Below are 25,525 nucleotides of genomic sequence, written 5' to 3' on the forward strand. Positions count from 1 at the left end.
ATTCTATTCTTTGGACAGTCTAGTTAATTACAGTTTTACTTTATAATAATATAATGTGATATACTTTTCAGAGAATGTACAATCTGGTTAATTGAATTATTATGAGTCTCCATCTGGAAACAAGAAGGAACGCCAGGAAAAAGACTGGTAAGACATTTATGATGGAAATTGTCACTTTATTATAAACATAAAATCAGATATTCTAAAAGTGACACTATTTTTGGTAAAGTCACAATTTGAAGACTGATTCAATTATAATACTTTGTAAACCAGAGGTATGGCCTGGTAAAAAGAGATTACTGTTTTAGTCAGCTAGAAGAGAAACAGGGCTAATATCTCTAGATGCAACATCTCCCACACATACCTTGAAAATAGTTGAAAAAAAAAAAGCGAAAGGTAGGAAAATTGTCTAACTATTTAATACTACAATATAAAAATGTTTGTTCTATATTAACATGGAGAGGGAGCTCAGTGAAAACATAACCCTATAAAAAGAAAACCTTGACTTAAAAATTTATACTTCTTGTAACAAAGACCACAACTGACAACCCCTTTGGACTGAAAACCTTTCACAGCCATTGCAAAACATTACATTCTATAGTGTGTGGTGACTGCGGAAGCAATCATCAGAGGAAAAATGGAGAATCCATAACTTAAAACGTGTCTCTAAGCATATATGGATATGCCCATTCTAATACTCTAGCCTAATCCATTCTAGTCTGCCACATTGCTCCCTTATTTGGATAATCTGGATGTCCCAATAGACACATCACCCATTATGATATTTATCAGGTAACAGTATCTGCAACCGTTATTTGTTAAGAATTGATGTTTACAACTGAGTTCTACTAATATTAAGATAGACAGGATCCTGTAAATGAGTTTCTTAAAGGCCTGATATACTGAAAAAAGAAACCCTAGTCAATAAAAACTTCTACTAATTACTTCTACTAAACTAAAGCCCACTTGGCCTTAATTAAGATTATATTTTTTTCTTACCTTTTTATAAGTGTTTCGCCTAGTATTTGATTCCCAAGCTTCTGCATTTATCTGTCATCACTGTTAATATCCATGTTACATTGAGACTTCAGGTATTAATTACTTATATGGTTGTACTAGCACAACTTGATATCTGTGAAGGGAAACCACAATATAGTCACTATGGATGTGTTACTGCTTACGTATTTTCGGGTAAAAGAGACAATATTTCTAAATACTTATATAACACACTTCATTTTCTAATAAATTTCACAAGTAATTCCTTAAACTTAGTTATAAAATACATGTTATCGTCAGATTAAGATGATTTACTAACACTTACAAATTCTTCTCAGAGCAACGTACCCACAACTTTTCAAAATTTAATTCTAAGTTATAATTTTTACAAATTTAAGACCTCCTTAGATCTTCCTTTTCTGACTACCAATGTAGATATACCTCATATTCCAGAAGTCTATAATTGTTCAGACGTCAACAGTAAAGTACTTTCTTTGTACTTTACACTATCAGGAAATGAATTTATAATGCTTAAAAATGCAGTAAAAAAGATAATGCCTTTCTCTTAAATATCGCTTTAAAAGTTTCAATATCTTTCCATTTTTTTGCTTTGCTTAGATTATATCCCTCTCTAGGGCTAATTTGTCAAAAAGTACTTTGGAAATTGCAGTGCAACAGGTTTCTTTATATATGGACTTTCTGGCCCTGGGTTTGTAGTTCTAGAGCAAATCTTGCAAAAGGATTGGACAGGTTACTATACAAATAAGGTACATAAAAGTCATGTACGGATTAGACAATTTACTATGCAAACAGGTGGATAAAACCCTTGCAGGGATTGGATAATTTACTATGCAGATAAGGTACCTGCAGCCTACCAAGGGGATTGGTCTGTCTGTGGTCTTGGTAGGAGGAGTAGGCTTTTAAAAGAACCAACTCCACAGAGGTTGGGAGTGGGACCTCACTACCATCAAGAAGAAGAACTAGCTGGAAGTGGAGTGCATCCTTTGGACCCAGGGTCCCTGCGCTGAGAACTTCCTAGATCCAGGAAACAGAGAAAGCTGTAACACTGGAGATGGTGCAAGACATCACAAGCAGCAAAAACTAGGAGACCAGCACAAGACAGCTGTGGTGTGTTTTCCAGCCCAAGAAGTGAGACGGCTGCAGTGGGCTCACTGACCCTCCTTCAGGTAGGAGGCTTGGGGGCAGAGTAGGATGTGTCTGAGCACTTGATGGCAGAGCCAGAAACGCTATAACATTTGCCCAAGTTGGCATCTGTGGCAGAAGCCCAAGCGCAGCCCATCTGCAGACATGGCCTAGAAGGAGCTGAGAGCTGACTTGGTCGGAGGCTGTCCTAATTAACAAACTATATCCTGTCGCCTGAGTTGTTCCTGTTACTTCCAAATTGATCCTGATCCAGAACTGTAACCTGTTACTTCCCTAATAAACCCCAAAATAAAGGATGGTTTGTGAGTTCTTTGTGGCCACTGCAACAAATTATTGAACCCAGCAGAGAAGTGGAGAGTGCTGTGGGAAGGACAGCTTGGAGAGTGGAGATATGTCTGATCTCTACTACACAGGAATCAGCTCTGGGCTGATGCTGGTTCTTCTCCTCCCTCCTTGTGAAGTTAGAGGACTTCTGACGCTACTACATTCAAGAAATGAACAGAAAATTCATGTGATTTTAAATAAATGGAAGAATTTAAAATAAAATTAAAGATGCAACTATACAAACATTCGCTAAAAGTAAGCTTCTTAAAAACATGGGCTTGGTTGTTAATTTGCCTCCGAGAAACATATCCACGTCTTTACTATCATGCTGAAAACCATTATATAAAATTCTAAGTTATTTCAACCAATTTATCAGTGGAAAAAATGAGCTTTCAAAGCGTGTCCATTATATATATCAAAGAAAGAAGCCTATGAATGGCATTCTAAAATCATTCACCATGGTATGCATTCCAAATTTCTACATAGCAAGAAAGAGTAAAAATCTATATGGAAAATGCAGATAACCTTACACCTCTTTTGTAGTTTGAGTTGTCGAGCTGCTTTATCTTAGTGAGAAGTTTAAGAGAATAGTCAAAGAACAGGATGGTGCCCGGCTACCATTACTGAAAGTTTTGATCACAGATTCTATAGAAGAATTGTGATCAAAAGGGAAAAATTCAATCAGAATTTCGAATTCTCATAGAATCCAGACTTTCTGGATAAACCGTCTGAACTACTGCCCTAAGATAATCTTAAAACCTTAAACCAAAAATATCCCCTTGCGTTTTCTTTAAACCAAACAACAGTTTCGCTTAACTAGCAAAGAATGTCTACCTTGAGCATTGTGCTTTTTGAAGAACTACCTATAGGAGATCAAACTAAAAAGAGCAACTCAAAAGACTGGATAGGAAACTTAGCGGGCAGCGGGTTTGTATTAATGGGGGAAGAAGAATTCAGCAAAGGAGGGTGAGAATGGCTGCACAACTTGAAGAATGTAATCAATGTCAATGAATTGTACACGTAGAAACTTAAATTGGTGTATGTTCTGCTGTGTATATTCTCAACAACAAAAAACAACAGAGTAGACAGAGTGATAAATAGGCACTGATACTTATCCTTATTTATTTCTCTATTCATTTATTTTCAAATGTTAAAAAAAAAAAACTACCCAGGACACCCTTTTTAACTCAGTACTGAAGTCACTCCTGAGGTTCACCCTTCACCCAAAGAGTAGACAGGCCCATAAAACAAAATGAAACTAAATGGGCTCAGCAGCCCAGGGGAAAGGACAACAAAGCGGGATGGGACAGGAAAGCTGGTAATGGGGAACCCAAGGTCAAGAAGGGGAGACTGTTGACATGTGAGGAGTGAGGTTGACAACCAATGTCACAAAACAATATGTGTATGAATTGTTTAACGAGAAACTAATTTGCTCTGTAAACCTTCATCTAAGGCACAATAAAAAAGTAAAAAAAAAAAAAAAGGCTTTAAGTAATGTCATTAAAAACTTAACACAGATCTATGTCCTAAATTTAAAGGTTGCCATGACCTCTCTAATAAGCAAGAAAGTTAAACTAGTCAAAACTCTTAAAGTCCCTACACCTTGTGTTCTTTATTTCATTCACTATGCATTTCAAACTTAAGCACTCTAAGCAAATGCTATATGCTTCCTGGAGCAGATAAACTACTTTTGATTATGATAAGCTACAGTAGTTTTTTTATTTGAAGTATTTATGTTTCAAACTATAACAACTTACTTCCAGAAGTTTTAAAAACTTAGCTACTTTGTCTAGAAAAACATACAAAAAAGAAAGCAAACCATTTAAATTCTATTCCTAAAGCCTTATTTATTCCTTGCTACAGAGCTTTGCTTGTTTTCACCATACTAATAAAATTCACTGACTGTTCAGCCATTCCAAAAGCCAATCCAAAAATCAATCTTCACTGAAAAGAATTACTTTTCCTACCACTTGCAGTCTAACACGGGTACTGCTTGTTAAATAGGTTACAGGACTTCAATTTCATGGCACACGTGAAATAACTTCTAAACACTACAAAAAAATCTCACTAGAAAATTATCAGTTCTAGCGATATAGCAAAGCTGTAAGCTACACAACTTACTACATAACAGTACAACTGTGAGGTCTAAGCTAAATGTTAACCCATATTATAAAGCACTGCAAAAAAAATTTTTTTTAAGTTTGTAAGAGCTTGGAAAAACTTCAAAAGAAAGGTTATACCACAGACTCATATTTGGTACCTGGTTCTTTGACTGCTGTAAGTGAAAATACTAAATACGTGCACTATACTATATTTTTAAATGATTTTAAAAGAGACTTAGGGAGACATTCAAAGTCAATTGTACAAAGTATTAAGATATGATGAAAGACAGTAACATCTTCCCTAGATAATTATATTTATCATAGTTGCTTGCTATGAAGAGCTGAAGCGGATTTTTATTTGATATAATGTAGGACTAAAGAAGTACACTTTCCCTGCAAACTGCTCTGAACTACAGGTCCAGTGTCTTGGACGCCTTCTACAGGTTCTGGAGATAAGCCTATTTACACAGTCAACAGAAAGATTTAGTAGAAAGAGCATCAGATTTGGTGAAACATTATGACAGCATGATTCCCTGTCATGCGTAACTAACTGTTTGACCATGAACAAGTCACTCTGCCTGAGATTCATTTTCTTTATCTGTACAATGGGAGACATACTATCTGCCTACTACCTCTCAGGGTTACTATGAACTTCAGAAAAAATGACATCTGTGAAGAACTTTAGCTTATTGGTTCTTAAACTTTAGCGAGTCTAAGAAATCCCAGAACTCAATCCCCCCTGGAATTCAGATTAGGCAGGTCTGGACATGAATGCATAAATCTTCACTTTTAATCAAGCATTTCTGGTAATTCCAATACAGAGGCTCCCAAGGATGAGGATCATACTTTGGGGGGGGGGGGGGAACTGCACTATATCAGCTTTTCTGATATTTTAGCATTTATAAGCCTAGATAGTTGTTTTAAAATAATTTCTAAACCTCATCGTTACAAATTCAGATTCAACAAACTTGGGGTGCACAACAGAATCTTCATTTATCAAATACTACAGGTGATTCAGATGTAAACAGTTCGTGACGCATCCTTTTAGAAACTCTGTACCAGATTCTTCTTCCTAAACATTTCTCAAATTATTTGCTACCCTTCCAGTATCATCACCCCTGATCATCATCTTCCATTTGACCTAACCCAACTGCCTCCTAATTGGTCCCTCTATTTTAAGTCTTATCTCTTACAAATGAATGGTCTACAGAGAGGTCTAAAATGGATACCTGACTATGTCATCGTCCTACCTAAAATTGTTCTGAGGGACTTCCATTTCTGGCCAAGATAAAACTAGCAGGGATGAGATTTATGTTCCTACCTGAAAAAACTAAATATATGGATAAAATGTATGAAAATGTTTTTCAGATACTGGAAACAGACAACTGAGAGAGAAAAAGCAAATGAGGTCAAGCTTATAATTGCCCCAGGTTACTACTCAGAGAGTTTCCAGGCCAAGAGCAGGGGTAGCAATCTTAGGCAAAGCTCAGCTGCCTCCGTGAGTTAAGAAAATGAAGTGAGAAGTTTGGGGAGGCCAAGATGGCTAGAGTCCCCAAGGGATATTACCAGAGAGAAGAGAGCTGTAAAAAGTGAGAAACTTCTAAAGATTTGCAGGGGTCCTTCTCAAGTCTTGAGCTGAGTACTGATGAGTGAATGTGTGTTATAAAACTAGCCAAGGCCTGGAAAAGAATCACATGAAAGGAGTACAGGGAAAGACACCCAGAACCAGAGGTATGCTGGAAATGTATAACAACTGGGTGGCTAGGGGTTTATAGTTTGTGGTTTGTACAGTTACAAATTTCTGTGATGTGACTACTTCCACTATGACCAATTTCAAAGTACCAACGTGATATCACTCAACTGAAGTTAAGAAGAGACATACAGTAGCACATTATATAGTATTTCTCCCACTAGACACAATAGATGAAAATAACCATGGGTGTACCAAAAATGGTAAGATGTAATAAAATAATTGGAAGGTTATAAGTTTTGAGCATCACCTTTGTTCTTAAAAACTGATTTAATTTTGTTTACATAAATTAAGTCTATTAAGAATTAAACAAGCTCACAAACTTTCTGAAATTTTAACAATCAGCTCCCACAAGCCAGCCCCAGCACACCATAGCCCAAGGCTCATGCAGGCCAAGGAACAGTGTGTATTCCTACCAGCCAGAGCAGAAAATCATGAGATATCAAGTTTAATGCTGAGAAGGGTATTGCCTTAGTAATGGGCAAAATGAGCTCTAGAATAAAGACTGCTCTGGTTCCACTGAACAATGACTAAAAGTGAGCCTTGAAAGAATAAAACTCAAGGAACTTAACTGTGTCCCAAAATAAAGTAAAAGTATTTATAGAAATGCAAAAACATCCAGCACCAAAGGAGGCAAAACTGACAATGCCTGGAATCCAATAAAAATTACCAGGCATGAAAAGAAGCATGAAAATACAACCCATAATGAGAAAAAGACTCACAAGAAACAGATAACAACATTACTAATAAGAACATTAAATCAGTTATTACAACTGTAGCCCAACGTGTTCAAGAAGGTAGAGGGAAAGATGTTCAATAGAGCCATGGAAAAAATTTTTTAAACCCCTAAGAGACTCTTGTAGTAATAAAAAATACAATGTTTGAGATAAAAAATGCATTGGTTGGGACTAACGGCACTTAAGAATCCACTACCGTTGAGTCAATTCCAACCCATAGCGACCCGATGGGACAGAGCAGAAGTGCCCCATAGTGTTTCCAAGGAGCAGTTGGTGGATTCAAACTGCTGATCTTTTGATTAGCAGCCAAAGCAGCGGGACCAAGATGGCAGAGTAGTCAGACGCTTCCTGTGGTCCCTCTTACAACAAAGCCCCCCCCTCAAACAAGTACATTGATTATATATGACCATCTAGGAGCCCCTGAACATCCAAGGCAAAGTTGAGAAATCAGACCGAGTGGCAAGGGAAGGGAGAGTTCAGAAGCAGCGAGGAGTTGCCAGACCTGACCCAGCAGGAACCAGCACCCTGCAGGCTGGATTGGCTGGCATGCACAGTGAGGCAAGAGCAGTGGCGCTTGGGACACATTTTGCACACTGGGAGAGACCAAGCAGTGGAGACTCTACTCAAGCCTCCAGAACCAGTGAAAAGTGGTGCTCAATCACCAAAAGATAAGTACATGCGTCTAACCTGCTGTGTCCCCTGGACCAGAAGTAAGGCCCATCGCACATCCTAAGCCATTCTCCCAGCTTTAGAGAGGGAACAAATTAACAAACAGGAAAAAAAAAAAACCTGCCAGCTCCCCTAAGCCAGAAACTCAGGGCAGAAACAGCTTCTTTGCCTAGGCACAGGTATAAGGGATCCATGGACTCTGAATGCTTTTCACCCCTGCATAGACCTGTGTGGGCCCAGTTCAACAGCGCAGGCCCTCATTAGCACAGTACAACAGGGTACATACCTGAAGACTATTTTCAACTCTATCAGCTGTAAGGTGGAATGGCAGATTCATGACATTTGACACTGCTCTGCCCATTAAGCAGGGTCCTCACCTACCCATATCAAGGGCCTGAGGACTGGCGGCTCCACCCATTCCACCTAGCCACCCACAACCAGGGTCCAAGAATGAGTGGTGATTCCCAGTCCAACTTGAGTTCCCAAAACACTACGGGTAGGAGAATCAGAGAAAAAATTTGAAGAAATGATGGTCCCAAAAATTTCAAATGTGATCAAACTAATAAGTCCACAGAGCTAAGAGGCTCACTAAACCGAAGCACAAGAAGCATGAAGAAAATTACAGTAAGCCACATCATAATCAAATTGCTAAAAACCAGTAATAAAAAGAATATCTCACAAGCAGATCTAAATGACATATTATATAAGCAAGAACAATGAATGTTTTCTCATCGAAAATAACACAAGCTAGAAGACAATGAAGCATATCTTTCAAGTACTCAAAGAAAGGCTGTCAACTAATTCTATAGTCTGAGTAAAAATCTTTCGAAAAATAAGGTGAAATAAAGATGAACCAAAAACATAAAAAAAAGATAATGGACTATTTAAGGTAAAAATGGTAATTAACATACATGGAACTAAAGTGTGAGTGCACAATGGCTGGGGGCAGGGAGTACAATGTTCTAAGATTCTTATACTATTTGTGAAGTGGTATAATATCCCTTCAAGGTTCATTGTGGTAAGTTAAAAGATGTATACTATAAACACAAAAGCAACCACTAAAAAAACACTTAAAATTACATACATATCGACTCGACGGCAGTGGGTTTTTTTTTTTTTTTTTGGTATACGTACAGTCATACGTCGCTTAACTTGCACGATACATTCTGTGAAATAGGGTGTTATGTATTTGGATGTTGTCTGACCATGCCTAAATCGCAAGCAATAGCATTCACTGCTTTTCCACTTTGCTGTTGTTTAATAATCTCTTGTTTCACTTCCAAATCAATACTTCTCCTTTGCCTCTTGCTGCTGCTATCACTAGCACGGGTTCTGCTGCATTTGGGAGCCATGATGGACTTCAGGTTAATATTTTCAAAAGAAAATTAGAGAGATAACACTACAACACTCAAGAGACATGCTATACATGAAATTGGATGCTGCTGCCTACAAGTTGAAGCATACATGATTACACAGTAAGCTTTTTATTTGTAAGCAGGGGAAGTTCATTAAAATAACAATAGAAAGTACAGTACAATACATAAGCCAGTAACATAGGCATTTGTTATGACTATCAAGACATATGCATTATAGGTTATACATGTACTGTATGTACCATTATACGCCTGGCAGCGCAATCGCTTTGTAAACAAGAGACATAAGATACATGTATTTTGTGGGGGAAGCTCTTGTGCTCACTATAACCAGTTAAGTCCACTATGTCTCATTCTCCAATTGGGATTTCTGAACTCTGTTATGACCTTATGGGACCATGGACATATATGCCTTCAGACACTGCCCAAATAGACGATACCTGGCACATGTCATGTATATATACATATACATTTACATATATGGCTAATAAGCAAACAGACAGCCCTAGCGGCACAATGGTTAAGACCTCAGCTGCTAACTGAAAGGTCAGTGGTTCAAACCCACCAGTTGCTTTGCAGGAGAAAAGACCTGGAGATCTGTTCCCATAAGGATTTCAGCCTAGGAAACACTATGGAACAATTTCTACTCTGCCCTATCAGGTCACTATGAGTCGAAATCAACTTGTAGGCACACGACAACAACCTAACAAAGAAAATAAAATCATAAAAAATAGTTAAAAGAACACAGAGTAAGAGGAAAAGGGAACAAAAAGCATATAGGAGAAATAAAAATCCAATAGCAAGGTAGGGTTTTAAATTTAATCATATCAATAATCGCTTTAATGTAACCACTTCAAATGTAAACAGTGAAAAAACAGTAATAGTAGTTCAGTTATTTGAAAACAGTTGCTGTGAAAGAATAACAATCACTACATACACACACACACGCACAGAAAATCCCCAAATATCAAAAAATACGTAGCATGCTTCTAAAGAACTCACTCATAAGACAAAGAAGAAATAAAAAGGGAAATTAGAAAATACTTGAATTAAATGAAAAGCACAACATATCAAAATCTGTGGGATACAGCAAAAGCAGTACTTACAAAGAAATTTACAGCATTAAACATACATAATAGAAGAAAGGTCTCAAATCAATGACATTTGTTTCTACCTTAAGAAACTAAAAAAGAGAGAATATAACCCAAAATAAAAAAGAAGACAGGAAACAATAAAGACAAAAGCAGAAATCAATGAAATAGAAAAATCTAGAGAAACAGAGAAAAATCAATAAACCAAAAGCTGGTTCTTTAAGAAAAATAATAAATGTCTGGCCAGACTGCTCAGGGAAAAAATAAAAATTACCAATATTAGGAAGGAAAAAAGAGGTGGCAGAACTATAAATTCTACCGCTACTTAAAAAGATAAAAGTCTAACAAGGATGCCATGGCAGTTTAATGGGGAAATAATAGTCTTTCCAATAAATGATACTGGGGCAACTGGATATCCACATGCAAAAGAATGAAGTTGGACCCCTACCTCACACCATATATAAAAATTAACTCAAAATGAATGGCCTAAATGTAAGATCTAAAACAATAAAATTATTAGAAGAAAATAGGTTTAAATCTTTGTGACCTTAGATAAGACAACGGGATTCTTATATATGATACCAAAACCACAAGCAACCAAAGAAAAAAATAGATAAATTAGGATAATCAAAATTAAAGGCTTTTGGGCTTCAAAGAACTCTATCAAGGTAGGGAAAACACACCCATAACTGGGAGAAAATATTTTCAAAATATCTCTCTGATAAGGGTCCAACTAAAACCAAAAGAAACCCATGGCCATCAAGTTGATTCTGACTCATGGCGACCCTGCTGGACAGAGTAAAAATGCCCCATAGAGTTTCCAAGGCTGTAAAACCTTCAGGAAGCAGACTGCCACATCTTTCTCCTGCAGAGTGGCTGGTAGGTTTGAACTACCAAACCTCTGGTTAGCAGCGGAGTGCTTAACCACTGTGCTACCAAGGCTCTTTTATAAGGGTCCACCCATTGCCGTCAATTCTGACTCACAGAAACCCTATTGTACAGAGTAGAATGCACCACAGGGTTTTCAAGGAGCAGTTGGTGGATTCAAATTGCCAACCCTTTGGTTAGCAGCCTGAGCTCTTAACCACTGCATCTCCAGGGCTCTGATAAGGGTACAGTATCCAGAATATATAAAGAAGCCTTACAATTTAACAATAAAAAGACACACCACCCAATTAAAAAATGGCCAAAGGACTGCCGTAGCTGATTCTCCAAAAAAAGATACACAAACAGCGAGTAAGTACATGAAATTATACTCAACATCATTAGCTGTTAGAGAAATGCAAGTTAAAATCACAAAGAGATAAATGCCTTGTTTCCACTAAAATGGTATTAACAGAAAAATGGGAAACAACAAATGTTGCCAAAAATGTGGAGAAAAAAGAATCCTCATCCATCGCTGGTGAGGTTGTAAAATGAAAAACATTTTGGCAGTTCCTCAAAAAGTTAAACATAGAACTACCATACGATCCAACAACTCTACTTTAGGTATATATCCAAAAGAACTGAAAGCAGTGATGCAATCAGATACTGGTACACCAACGTTCACTGCAGCATTATTCGTAACAGCCAACAGATGGAAACAATCTGAACATCCATCCAAGATGAATGGACAAGCAAACTGTGGTATACATATACGCCATGGAATTACTCAGCCATAAAGAGAAATCAAGTCCTGACACATGCCACAGATGAACCTTAAAAACATCATGCCCAGTGAAGTCAGTCAGTCACAAAAGGACAAATATGGTATGATCCCACTTATATAAAATATCTAGAACAGGCAAGTAGATAGAGACCAAAGCTTTTTAATCGTCACCGCGGATGGGAGGGAAGGAGAAATGGGAAGTCACTGCTTAGGAGGCACTGAGTTTCTGTCGAAGGTGATTAATGAACATGTACTGTTTTCAAGATGCCAGAGGTTTTATAACTACGGCTCACTGATCTTGTGATTGTCTTATAACTGTTTATTTCGCAAAATTTGTTTAAACTTGGATAATTACTGAACATACACTGCTCTAATATTTATGTATTTAACATAACTGTTAACAATTCAAAAATGATGTTCTAAGTTCCTGGTAAAATTGTATACAAGTACCCAGAAAATCTTAATTGATCAGAGTACTGATCCACCTGGTGGTAATATGCTGTCCAATCTGCAAACTATCAAACTTACATAGCAATCTGTTAATGGTGTTCTGAGCTGTTTGTTTTTTCACACCATCAACTGATTGAATGGATAAATAAAATGTTGTATATCCATACAATAGAGTATCATTCAGCCATAAAAAGGAGTTAAGTACTGACGTATGCCACAACATGGATGAATCTAGAGATCATTATGCTAAGTCAAAGAAGCTAGTCACAAAAGGCTACATATTGTATGATTCCATTTAAATGAAACGTCCAGAAGAAGTTAACAGAGACAAGAAGGAGACTGAAGAGGCTGAGTATGGGAATGGACTGCTAATGGGCGCAGGGTTTCCTTTTGTGGTGAGAACAATGTGAAGACTGTGATGGTTGCACACTTTGTGAACATTCTACAAATGAATGAATTGCACGCTTTAAAAGGCTGAATTTATGGTATGTGTATTACATCTCAATTAACAAAATAAGATTATAATTAACTCATGCCAATAAATTCAACAACTTAAATGAAATGACAAATTCCTTAAAAGATTCAAACTCCCAAAGCTAACCCTATCCTTTTCCAAATCATTCGACCATTAACAAAAACTCAATAACCCCTAAGCAGACCCCTCCTTCCTCATCTCTTCTACCCCTGGTAATCACTAATAATCTTGGATTCTATATATTTGCTTATTTCACATTACTGAGATCATACAGGATTTGTTCTTTTGGAATTAACATACTTCACTCAGCATGATGTTTTCTAGGTTCATCCATGTTGTTGCATGCATCAGGACTTTGTTTCTCTTTACTGCTGAATAATATTTCATTGCATGTATTTAAAAAAAAAAAACAAAACCTGTTGCCGTCTAATCTATTCTGACTCATAGCAACCCTATGACAGAGTAGAACTGCCCACAGGGTTTCCAAGGAGCACCTAGTGGATCTGTACTGCTGACCTTTTGGTTAGCAGCCATAGCTCTTAGCCACTATGCCACCAGGGTTTCCACTGTATGTATATACAGTACATTTTGTTTATCCACTCATCTGTTGAACAATCCAAATTGTCCATCAACAGATGAATGGATAAACGAAATGTACTTTTTGGCTATTGGGAAAGTGCTGCAATGAACACTGGTGTACAGGTTTCTGTTTTCATTACTACTTCCACTTATTCTGGGTCTATACCTAGGATTGGGATGGCTGGGTCATATGGTAGTTCTATATTTAACTTTTTGAGGAACCACCAAACTGTTTTCCATAGCAGTTGTACCATTTTACACTCCTACCAGCAATAGATGAGCGTTCCAGTTTCTCCACAACCTTGCCAACACCTGTTGTTCTTCTCTAATCACTGTCATTCTAATGGGGGTGAGGTGCTATCTCATTGTACTTTTGATTTGCTTCTAATAGTTAATGACACTAAGCATCTTTTCATGTGCTTGTTGACCATTTGGATATCTTTTTTAGTGAAATGTCTGTTCAAGCCCTTTGCCCATTTTTTGATTGGGTTGTCTTTTTGTTGTTATATTGTAGAAGTTTTATACATATTTTGGATATTAGACCCTTATCTGACGCATGGTTCCCAAAAATTTTCTTCCATTGTATAGGCTCTCTCTTCACTTTGTGGGGAAAGCCCTTTGATGAACAAAAGTATTTAATTCTTATGAGATCCCATTTACCTATTTTGTCTTATGCTGCTCATGCTTTTATTGTATCTGATAATCCATTGCTGAAAACTAGGTCCTACACCCTCACCCCTACATTTTCCCCTAAGAGTTTTATAATTTTAGTTTTCACATTTAGGTCCTTGATCCATTTTGATTTGGTTTTTGTGTGTGGTGTCAGGCATGGATCCTGATTCATTTTCTGCGTGTGGACATCCAATTTTCCCAGCACCACTTATTGAAGAGTCTTTCTTCCCCATTGACTGGGCTTAGTACCCTTGTCAAAAATCAGTTGATCACAGATACACAGATTTATTTCTGGACTTGAAATTCTACTTTATTATTCTATGTGTCCATTATTCTATCAGTACCAAGCTGTTTTAATTACTGTAGTATTGTTATACTATGCTTTGAAATTAGGTAGTGTGAGTCCTACTTTATTCATCATGATTGCTATAGTTATTTGTGATTTAAAAATTTTCTATTTTGATTTTATTATTGTTAACTTTTCTATCATAGTATACATATAGAGAAGTGAACAAATCACAAATGCACAGCTTGATAAATTATCACAAAGTGTAGAAGTTTATATTTTTAAGGAGTTCCAAGGTTGATTCTGATAAGCAATCAAGGATTAAAATTATTATATCTGCCTCAAGCATATTTACCTTCCTTTCTCTGCTCAACATTTAATTTGCCCTTCAAGTCACAAATTAGATGCAACAGTATCTTCTAAGAAGCTATGTGTTTCCAGGGAACCCTGTGCATAACTCTTGGCATACGCTATGGGGTGCTTTCAACTATGTTTTAAGGTAAGAACCCTTAATTAAATTATATCCTGGAGAAACAGAAAAAAAGTGGAACTATTTGGTTAAAATCAAGTGTAAAGTGATTGTATGACCATAAGCTTACTCATTCCCCTCAAACTGGCCACTGAGGAGCAAAGTTCAAACATTACTACTTAACTGTATTCATGTATTCACTTTTCTGTTTCATTCACAAAATTATTTTATATTAAGTCTTGTCTTATTCTTCTTCATACCCCTGGTGCCTAGGGAACATTCCTTAAACATTATTATGGGAATTTTACTCAAATTAAAAATAAATATGGAGGGTAAGTCAGTAAGGTAAAGAAAATCTGAGATAAGAGGAACAGTATCTGTGGAGGCTCTGATATAGAAAAAGGCTTGGCATGTCAAAAGAACTGAAGTAAGGGCAATGAGGCTGAAACACAGTGGGCAAAGGGGGAATGCATCATGAAATAAACTTTAAAGCAGACAGGTGCTAGACCATGCAGGGCTTTGTAGGCTATGGTAGGAATTTGATTTTTCTTTTTTTCATGTTTTTATTAACTTTTTAGATTTTACTTACTTGGACTTTCATTTATTCTACTGAAAAATTTTAAGGAGCAAAGTGACACAACCTGATATAAATTTTTAAGAGATCATTCTAGCTACTGTGTCAATGTGAACTGAACAGTGTAACAGGAGGAATTAGAACACAATAATAAATGTGAACAAGGAGAATAAATAAAATTTTAGGCAGGAAAGATCCAATACTGTCCCTAATTTTCATTTATTCAACAAACATTAATTGGGGTCAACTGTGTACCTGACACTGTTCTGGGTATCGGGAATGTAAAGACAAAAAGTTCCTACTTTCACAAAACATATTTTTGTATAAACAAATCAAACAAATTATTTCAGATAAGAAGTGCTACAAAAAATAGTGAAGGCAATGAAGAATAATGGGGTGGCCGGGGAGGAATATGCTCATGTTTTAACACTTAAATAGAGCTCACGTAGGGTTTTGTAGGCCAGGGGACTTTGAATTTTATTCTGAGAGCCAGTGGAGAATTTGATCAAGGGAATAACATGATCTGACATTTGAAGGCAGGCCCAAGAGAATTCACTGATACATTGAATGGGTGGTGGGGGTAAATTAAAGATTCTCAAACTATCCTTCCCCTGGTGAGGTTGGTATTCCTCAAGGCTCTTTCCTAGGCCCTCTTCTGTTTCTGCACTTTTTCATACTGATACAGTGGCTATGCTGATGAGAGCTCCTAAATCTATACGTCAGCTCTATATTTTCTTTCTGAGCTTCAGTTTTACGTGCCCAACGGCCTGCTGAACTCTACAAGCACCTAAAATCCATCCTGTTCAAAACTGGATAATTATCTTCTGCTTAAGCCTCAATGGAAACCCTTGTGGTGTACTGGTTACGTGCTACGGCTGCTAATCCAAAGGATGGCAGTTCAAATCCACCGGGCACTCCTTGGAAACTCTGTGGGGCAGCTCTACTCTGTCCTATAGGGTCACTATGAGTCAGAATTGATTTGACAGCAATGGGTTTTTATTTTTTACTTTTTTTAAGCCTCAATATGTGTTCCTCCTCCACAATTACTTATGTAAATGAATGACACTATAAAATACCCTTTGTCCAAATGAAAACCCTAGGAGTAACCTTTGTAATTCCCCTTTGGAAACCCTGGTGGCATAGTGGTTAGGAGCTACAGCTGCTAACCAAGAGGTCAGCAGTTCAAATCCACTAGGTGCTCCTTGGAAACTCTATGGGGCAGTTCTACCCTGTTGTACAGGGTCACTATGTGTCAGAATTGACTCGACAGCAGTGGGTTTGTTTTTTGGTTTCCCTTGTTACCCAACCCTTCCTCCACCCACACATACACATATCCATCCATTCACTATATACTTTTTTTGGGGGGGGCACGTAATGTACACTTCAATAATAACACAGCACAAGGGTGAGGAAGATAATTTGCTTTCTCTGAAAGGTCAGTTCTGCCGAGATAAAAATTCTACCTTAGGGTGTCAATGCCTTCAATTGTTTTTCCCTGGTTCTTCCAGTTCCCTGGGAAGGTAAGCATTTTATATTTAAAGAAAATCAAACTATGTTGTAAGGAATGTGCAAGAGTTTCTCATATTTTTTTATTTCTATTTTCTAAATACATTTCAATTTTTCTCTGACCACCATCAACCCTTGCCTAGACTGATGCAACAACTTCATATTCTGTCTCCTACATCCAATTTTGTCCCTATCCAAATCATAGGACACTCTGCCCATTTAATCCCATCAGCATTCCCTTGCTTAAATCCTTAAACCATTCAGTGACTCCCTATGACAAAGCCCTTATTATTTGGCCTTACTGTTCATCTCTGCCAACTCCCCAACAATGCCTCCAATCTCAAACAAATTACTTTCAGTTCTTCAAATATTCCATACTCTACACTCTCTCTCATCCTCTATGGATTATTCCAGAAGTTTTCTCTGCCTGGAATACCCTTTCCTGCCCATCCCTCACGTCCCACTCATCTAAGTAAACCTCACTTTACCTTTTCCTCAGTTTCATAATAATAATCATTATAATCCTAATTATTATAATGATGTCTGCAAACATGTAAGTACTTAATATTTCAGGGTCCTGTCTATAAGCCTTTCACATCTCGTTAATACTCATTACAAGTGCTATCAGAATCCCCAATTTATCAATGAAACACACTAATAAGTAACTTGGCAAAGATCAGAGAGCTACTAATAGAAGGTCTAGAGGTGAGATCCTAATCCTAAAGCCTGTGCTTTAACCATACTTATATTGCTTTCTCTAAGGAGCTCTGGTGGCACAATGGCTAAGTGCTTGGAGGTTGGAGGGTCACACCCACCAGCAGCTCCGCAGGAGAAAACACTTGGAGATCTGCTCCCATAAAGATTACCCATTACCACTGAGTCCATTCCAACTCAAGAGTCGAACTACCCTGTAGGGTGTCCAAGGCTGTAAATCTTTACAGACACAGGCTGCCACATCTGTTGGGTTCCAACCACAGGCCTTTCGGTTAACAGGACAGCGCTTTATTACTGCACTACTAAGGCTCCTATGAGACAGTTCTACTCTGTTGTATAGGGCTGCTATAAGTTGAAATCGGCTTGACAGCACATAACACATTGCTTTCTCTAGGAAGGTTTCTTAAGGATTGTTGTTGTTAGTTGCCATTAAGTCTATTCCAACTCATAAGGACCCCAAGTATGCAGAGTAGAACTGTTCCCTAGGGTTTTCAAGGCTGTGACCTTTGGGATGCAGATTGCCAGGCCCGTCTCCTAAGGAGCCTCTGAAAATTAAAAAAAAAAAACAAAAAACCCATTGCCGTCAATTCCGACAGAGCAGAACTACCCCATAGGGTTTCCAAAGAGTGCCTGGTGGATTCAAGCTGCTGAGCTTTTTACTCGGCAGCTGCAGCTCTTAACCACTAAGCGACCAAGGGTTTCCAAGGAGCCTCTGGGTGGGTTCAAACCACCAGCCTTTCGGCTAGGAATCGAATACCTGTTTGCACTATATAGGGACTCTTAAGGATTGGGTATCCTTTTTATATATTTCTTTATCATTTGTGGTCCTCCCATAAGCATCACATTACCAAAGCTGCCTCCCCAATAAGTTCTGTGAAGGAAAACATGAGGTCTACCTTGTTAATCATTACATCCCCAGCACTAAACATAGTTCTTGACACATCTTCAGCACTCTTATTGATGAACGAATGAACTGTAACAGGTAAAATTTAAAATTCTGTGTCAGGCACTTTTTAAAAGCATGCATTATCTAATTTAATACACACAATCACTCTATGATAGCAATGAGAAAACTGAAGAACTTTATTGAAGGTCCCAGAGCTCATCAGTATTAAAGTAGGGATCTGATCCAGGAAGTTCAGAATGAACTGATGAAGAGAATGGACTTAGTGACATCTATTTTGGCTCATCAGAAGCCTATTTAATTTCCTGGCTTGGAGCTGTATTCTGGAGAGCTGATATTTAAGTAAATGACTTCTGGACAAGGAAAATCTTATCTCTAAAACATAATCTTCACCCTAAAAAATTTCACTCTGGTTGGAAAGACAACAAAAATAAAATACAAGATCATGTTATTTCTAAGATTTACCTCAAAATACAGACCTGCTAAGGTTTTTTTTTTTTTTTTTTTTGAACAATCAAAATGAACTCATACACACATTATTTGGCTTTGTAATAAGCATACAAATGAAGAACACTTTTATAGTAAAAACTGCTGTTAAATACACAAAATATAAAAGTCAATCACAAATACATCCATACAAATAAGCCAAACTAGGCAATGTTCCTTGTTACCAGGTTTTGTTTTGTTCTTTAAAAAAAAAAAAAAAAAAAGCTTCCAGGGCTCAATAATAGAACAATACCTACCTCAAACAGTTGTTAGGAGGATTCGGATAACAGGCCTAAAGTGTAAAGGGATTACGACAATGTCTGCCACATAATAAGCACTGAATATATGTTCGATTAAAAAAAAAACACACACTTTTTAAATGCTTGTTTATTCATTTATTCCAGATAAACCAAAAGCAGTTGCAAAGGTAACCGTAGGTTAACCAGTCATTTCTCCTCGGCCTTACAAACCAGGGATAAAATAGTACACACTTGTGAGGATCAAATGTGATAAGACACGTGAAGTAGCTAGGATGGCTTGTGGCATATATGGAGCCCTGGTGGTGCAGCAGTTAAGAACTTGGCTGCTAACCAAAAGGTGGGCAGTTCGTATCCATCAGCTTCTTGGGAACTCTACAGGGCAGCTCTACGCTGTCCTACAGGGTCACTATGACTCAGAATCGACTCAACAGCCACGGATTCAGTTTGGTTGGTTTGGTAGTGTATATAGTCAAAAAAAAAAAAAAAAACCTAACAGAGCAAAAAATCTCCAGCAAAAGCTTATATTCTTCAATTTTAGAAGCAGAAAACCTCAGGCTAATTCTTGGCACATGAGTAGTCCGTCGTAGCATCATTTATGAATCACAGCTGAAGCTGTGAATCAGGTTAACCAAGGAGAGTGAGAAGAGGTTTTGGACAGACACTCAGAAAGCACCAATACGCATGCACTGGTTTTCATTATACCGTTTATACACTGAATTGTACAAAAGACAATTCAAGAAACCAACAAAGAACTGTCAGAGAGGTAAGACAAAAGCCTGAGAAGAGTCATTGTTTTTAGGCCACTGAGTCCCAAAAACTGGCCTCCAGTGAAACAAGTATAATATGGAAAATACAATTAGTTTTCCATAAATCTAAATTTACTCAATTTAAAGGGTTCTTTTATTCTGAATTTATGCCACTCTACTTTTTTGGTGTTAAAAGTGCCTAATTTCATAAAAGGAGGTTTGCGCACATTTTCTAATGTCATTTTTTTTTTTTAACAAAATAAAGTTAGCAACCACATATTGATCCCCCTCAATTTTTTTTTTAATTGTCCTGGTGTGTAATTTTTTTGTTGATATTGTTAACTAAAGACAATAACTTGAAGCCATAAAGTGGAAATAATACTGACATTGTAAACCCCATACAAAAATAAGTTTTAAGGAGATAAAGGATTATCAGGCTATCATTTCTAAATAACTAACAATTCTGTGTCATATTAGTGGATTAACAGATTACTGAATAAAGTAAAAGCAGACAAAATAAGTGAGTCCAAGGAGATAAATGGAGTTTAAAGACCCATTTAGAAACAATGTTTCTATAAGCTACCGACCCATTAACATTGGAGACTATTTCCCACTTTTTTCCAAAAAATTTCAGTTACATGCCAATTTTATATATGACAATTCAGATAATTCTACACTTCTCAAAGCTTATTACTCACTCCTGTGTTGATGTCAGGTAGTGAAAGAATGAACTTTAATCTTATTTAAGTAGTGCTTATTTTGAGGAGTACTGAGGGTGGGAAGGTAATAGTACATCAAACCGATTATTTGATAATTTTTAATTAAATTGAAGCTAGGCAAAAAAAAGTTAGCCTAGTAAAATAAAAATCTGAAATAAAGAATTGCACATGTTATATCCAGGTATAACAATAACAATGAGAAGAATTAAAGTTTAGAAAATAGTGTTATTATGATGCATCTATAAACACAACCAATTATCTTTCATAAACACCTATCTCCAACTCTAAGATAAATCACAAGTTTTGAAAAAATTCATAAATCTTATTTTCTCAATTGTCTGCAAATTCAGCTTCACAGATGATTATCAGTAGATCTTTTGGTCCCAAATATGCAAGCCATTCCACAACTGTCTTTTAAAAATGTTTTTTAAATAAATATACAGTGCCAAGTGAAAGGTTTCATTTGCATATTGTCCATTTTACAGCAATGGTATGAAATGTGAAGGCTATCACATAGGAGATATTCTAAGAAAACTTTAAAGGTCTCCATTATTTTTCCAGGTTCAAAAAACAGACTGCATCAGGAAAAAAATAATAAATGAAGACCTCAGTGCAGTTTCCTAAAATTTCCTTTGACTACATTGGCTACCTTAATTTCCTAAACTTGGTATCAGAAAATTTTACCAAGAAATATTTAAAGCTAGGTACCTTTTCAATTCTGGGTCTGTTTCCCTTTTGTCCTTGACTATACCATTTGCACTTCAGTCTATCCCTTCAGTAAGCTCCTTACAAAGAGAAAATAAAGTGAAAGAATATTTTTCCTTTTCCAGAGGTAAATTCCAAACTCACTTTCTAATAACTAAATCAGGCAGACTCAAGGAGTCTAGTGAATTGTAAACAAACCATTAAGTGTTCTTAATCATATATCAACAGAGCGTGGTCCTTTCTGCAGTGGAAGGTCCGGCCTACCAAGCAAATTAAAGAAACCTGAGGAGGCTGGGCTGGACAATATTGGAAAACAACGAAAATGCACAAAATTTAGTTCTTGAAAAATTCTGTAAACATGAGTCAAAGTTGATCTGCTAATAGTTATTGATTACAGATGCACCTAGGGCACATATTTCAGAAGCATCTTAGTATACTGGCGGAGGGGGGAGAGCTGGGGGGAAGGGAAAACACAAGTTTTGGGTTCCAATCCCAACTGAACTACTTACTAGGAAATTAACATCTGAGACCCATTCCCCATCTGTAAAAATGGGGGAAATCACTCCTACCACATGGAATTGTCCTGAGATTTAAAGGAAATAATTTTGTAAAGTACTCTCATGACACAGGAGGCAGTGTTTGGTTCAGTGGCAGAATTCTCACCTTTCATGTAGGAGACCAGGGTTCGATTCCCAGCCACCACCTGTCAGTGGAGGCTCACATATTGCTATGATGCTGAAGAGGTTTTAGCAGAGCTTCCAGACTAAGAAAGACTAGGATCAAAGGCCTGGCAATCTACATCTGAAAATCAGTCAATGAAAATCCTATGGACCACAATGGTCCCATCCCAACTGTCTTAGTTATATAGTGCTGCTATAACAGAAATACCACAAGTGGATGGCTTTAACAAAGAGAACTTTATTCTCTCACAGTTTAGGAGGCTAGAAGTCCAAATTCAGGTTGCCAGCTCCAGGGGAAGGCTTTCTCTCTGTTGGCTCTGGGGCAAGGTCCTTGTCATCAATCTTCCCCAGACGAGGAGCCTCATAGCGCAGGGACCCAGAGTCCAAAAGATACACTATTCTCCTGGCTCTTGTTTCATGGTGGAATGAGGTCCCCCTGTCTCTTTGCTTGCTTCTCTCTTTTATATCTTAAAAAAGATTAATTTAAGCCAAAACCTAAGCTTGTAGATGAACAACACATAGGAAAATCACATCAGATGACAAAATGGTGGACAATCACACAATACTGGGAATCATGGCCTAGCCAAGTTGACACACATTTTTGCGGGACACAAGTCAATCCGTAACGTCAACTAATCATTAGTATGGCACAGGATCAGGCAGCATTTGGTTCCATTGTGAACAGGGTTGGCATGAGTAAGGGGCTGGGTTGATGGCCACTAACAACAACTCCCAGTACACAGTATACAATCAATAAACATATAATAATAATTACTAACATTCCTAATGTTTATGATATGTCTACAGGCATATATAGGCCCTAGACTTTGTATGCATTACCTCATTTAAAATTTTCAAAAACCTATGGGAATTATTACAAAGTCCCATGTTCAGATGAGAAAACTGATGCTTTAAAAAGTTAAATAATTTCCCCAATGTTACATAGCTAGTTAAGTGGCAGAAGAGTCTTAAACACTGTTTTGATACTGTGCTTTACAATAACAAAGAACTTTCTCATTTTATCTTCAGAGTAACATTAAAAGTAGAGAGGCTGAGCATCGTTTTCATTTCCTACATACAGCAACAGACTCAAGAAATGCCAGTGATTATCACCACACAGCTAAATGGACCTGGGTTTTACTGACTAAACCAGAGTTCAATCCGGAAGACTCTATGGCTGTCTGCATTCCTGTCACTCTCCGAACATAACTCCTTCCAGGAGATACTAAGATGGGTGTATCTGAGAAACAGGTAATAATGATCCGTGTTAATTAAGCCTTCCTCCCAATGGCTATCAACATTCAAGTTCCATCACTACCACCCGCTGCCTTCGAGCCCATTCCATTCCAACTCACAGTAATCCTACAGGACAGAGAAGAGCTGCCTCATATTTGTTTCCAAGACTTGTAATCTTTACAGAAGCAGACTGCCACATCTTTCTCCTGCGGTGCAACTGATGGGTTCAAACCACCAACTTTTCAGCCAAGCGATTAACCATTGAGCCACCAGGGCTCCTTATTCAAGTTCCACAAGTTACAATACAGGCTTTTTGCCCCAACATATCAGCAACAACTTAATACAACTTAATAGAAATCTGTGAGAACAGCCCAGTACTAATCACAGGCAGAAGAGATTCTGACAGGTCTATTGCTATTTTCTTTGGTATGTTTCTTGTTTAATGAATGACATCATCTAACAGAGAACTAGAGAAGAGAGGTTTAGATCTCTCTGTAAGTCAGTCTCTCCTGCAAAGTCATTTCCTTCCTCTCTTTATCTACCCATGGAGAAGGGTGCGGTGTGAATACAACACTGCACATAAGGCTTGATACAAAGTCCTCATCATTGTATTTATTTCCTATTTCTCTCCTGGGATAAGGCGTCTGCCTCCCCATCAGGGAATCGAACCCCGGACTCCCGCGTGACAGGCGTTCAAATCCACCAGGCACTCCTTGGAAACTCTATTGGGCAGTTCTACTCTGTCCTACAGGGTCGCTATGAGTCGGAATCGACTCGACGGCAACAGGTTTTTTTCTCCTGGGATAGGTAAACTCAGGCAAGCCAATTGAACAGTTAGTACTTATATATACTGTGATCAAACAAAAGGTTTTTAAGGTCAAAATTAATTTTTTTTTCTTCTAGAATTACCCTTACTTTGATAGGGTTTTAGTCATAACGCTATTTTTAAATCTTCAAAAAGTACAACTTTTATTTTTAACCAAAAGTAGTGTGAGCAAATATAGTCACCTAATAGTTAAACTACAGTGCATGGGAAAGAGAAGCTTTTTTTTCAATCCATTACACTGGGTCAACTGGATATCCATGCAGAATAAAATGTATCTTTACTACTACCTCACACCATACACAAAAATCAATTCAGATAGACTGTGAATCTAATGTGAAGGGTTAAAAATTAATTAATTAAGCTTTTTAGAAAAAAAGAAAAAGGATGTCTTCACTGTCTTAGAGGAAGCAAAGATTTTCTTAACCAGTTCACACACAAACACAAAATTATTAAAAAATTGATTAAGTGGATTAAATTAAAAATCCATTTCTTGGTTCCTTGGTTTGGAGGTTTAGAGCCATGACTGCACAGCTGATTATTGTTAAGTGCTGTTAGCAAGTTGTATGCCTGTAAAACATTGAATGGGCAAAAGCTGTGTTAGACATATTTACAACTAAGACCAAAAAGAAAAAAAAAAGCTACTGAGGCCACTTATGTACAATCATGGGATTTGGTTCCTTGGTTTAGAGGTATACGGTCATGGTTTCATAGGACATCTCAGTTAACTGACCTAAAAACGAATTCAGTGCTTCTGTTCTACCTCCTAGTTCACTGTGTAGTACCCCAAGTCTTTAAAAGCTTCCAAGTGCCATGCAAGGTACAACTGGTCTCTATTAACCTGGAGCAACAGAGGAAAAAGGAGAGTCAGAGATAAGAGGAGGAAATGGAATGTGTGGCTACTTGTCTCAGAGAACTACTGCCTCTTTTGCCACGAGAGCAGAAGAACTGGATGGTGCCTGGCTACCATTACTGAACATTTTGATCAAAGATTCTATAGAAGAATCCTGATCAAAACAGGGAAATGCGGAACAGAATTTCATATTCTCAGGGAATCCAGACTTTATGGAGCCATGGAAGCTGGATGAACCCTTGAAACTACTGCCCTGACCAAAAAACCAAACCCAGTGCCGCAGAGTCGATTCCAACTCATAGCAACCCTACAGAACAGAGTAGAACTGCCCCATAGAGTTTCCAAGGAGTGCCTGGTGGATTCAAACTGCTGACCCTTTCGTTAGCAGCCGTAGCACTTAGCCACTATATCACTAGGGTTTCCCTACTATCCTGAGATAATCTTTAAACCTTAAACCAGTCTTCTTAAAACTAAACAATAGTTTAGCTTAACTAGTAAAAAAAAAAAAGTCTGCCTTGAGCATTATGCTCTTTT

The 25,525-nt window shown here is 37.5% G+C and overlaps 1 protein-coding gene across 7 annotated transcripts in view; it reads right to left on the minus strand.

The window, feature by feature from the left end:
* Positions 1 to 25,525, minus strand: part of ZZZ3 (zinc finger ZZ-type containing 3) — a 115,915-nt gene that overhangs the window by 56,819 nt on the left and 33,571 nt on the right. For 5 of the 7 annotated variants that reach the window (XM_049875590.1, XM_049875586.1, XM_049875585.1 and 2 more), the window contains exon 2: positions 1,000 to 1,132. The exons of the other annotated variants lie outside the window; for them this stretch is intronic. In XM_049875590.1, the coding sequence (XP_049731547.1) occupies positions 1,000 to 1,046 (47 nt within the window). In that variant the 5' untranslated portion in view covers positions 1,047 to 1,132. The remainder of the gene's footprint in view (positions 1 to 999; positions 1,133 to 25,525) is intronic. 7 annotated transcript variants of the gene reach the window in all.

The sequence above is a fragment of the Elephas maximus genome, chromosome 3, assembly GCF_024166365.1.
Source record: "Elephas maximus indicus isolate mEleMax1 chromosome 3, mEleMax1 primary haplotype, whole genome shotgun sequence".
NCBI lineage: Eukaryota > Metazoa > Chordata > Mammalia > Proboscidea > Elephantidae > Elephas > Elephas maximus.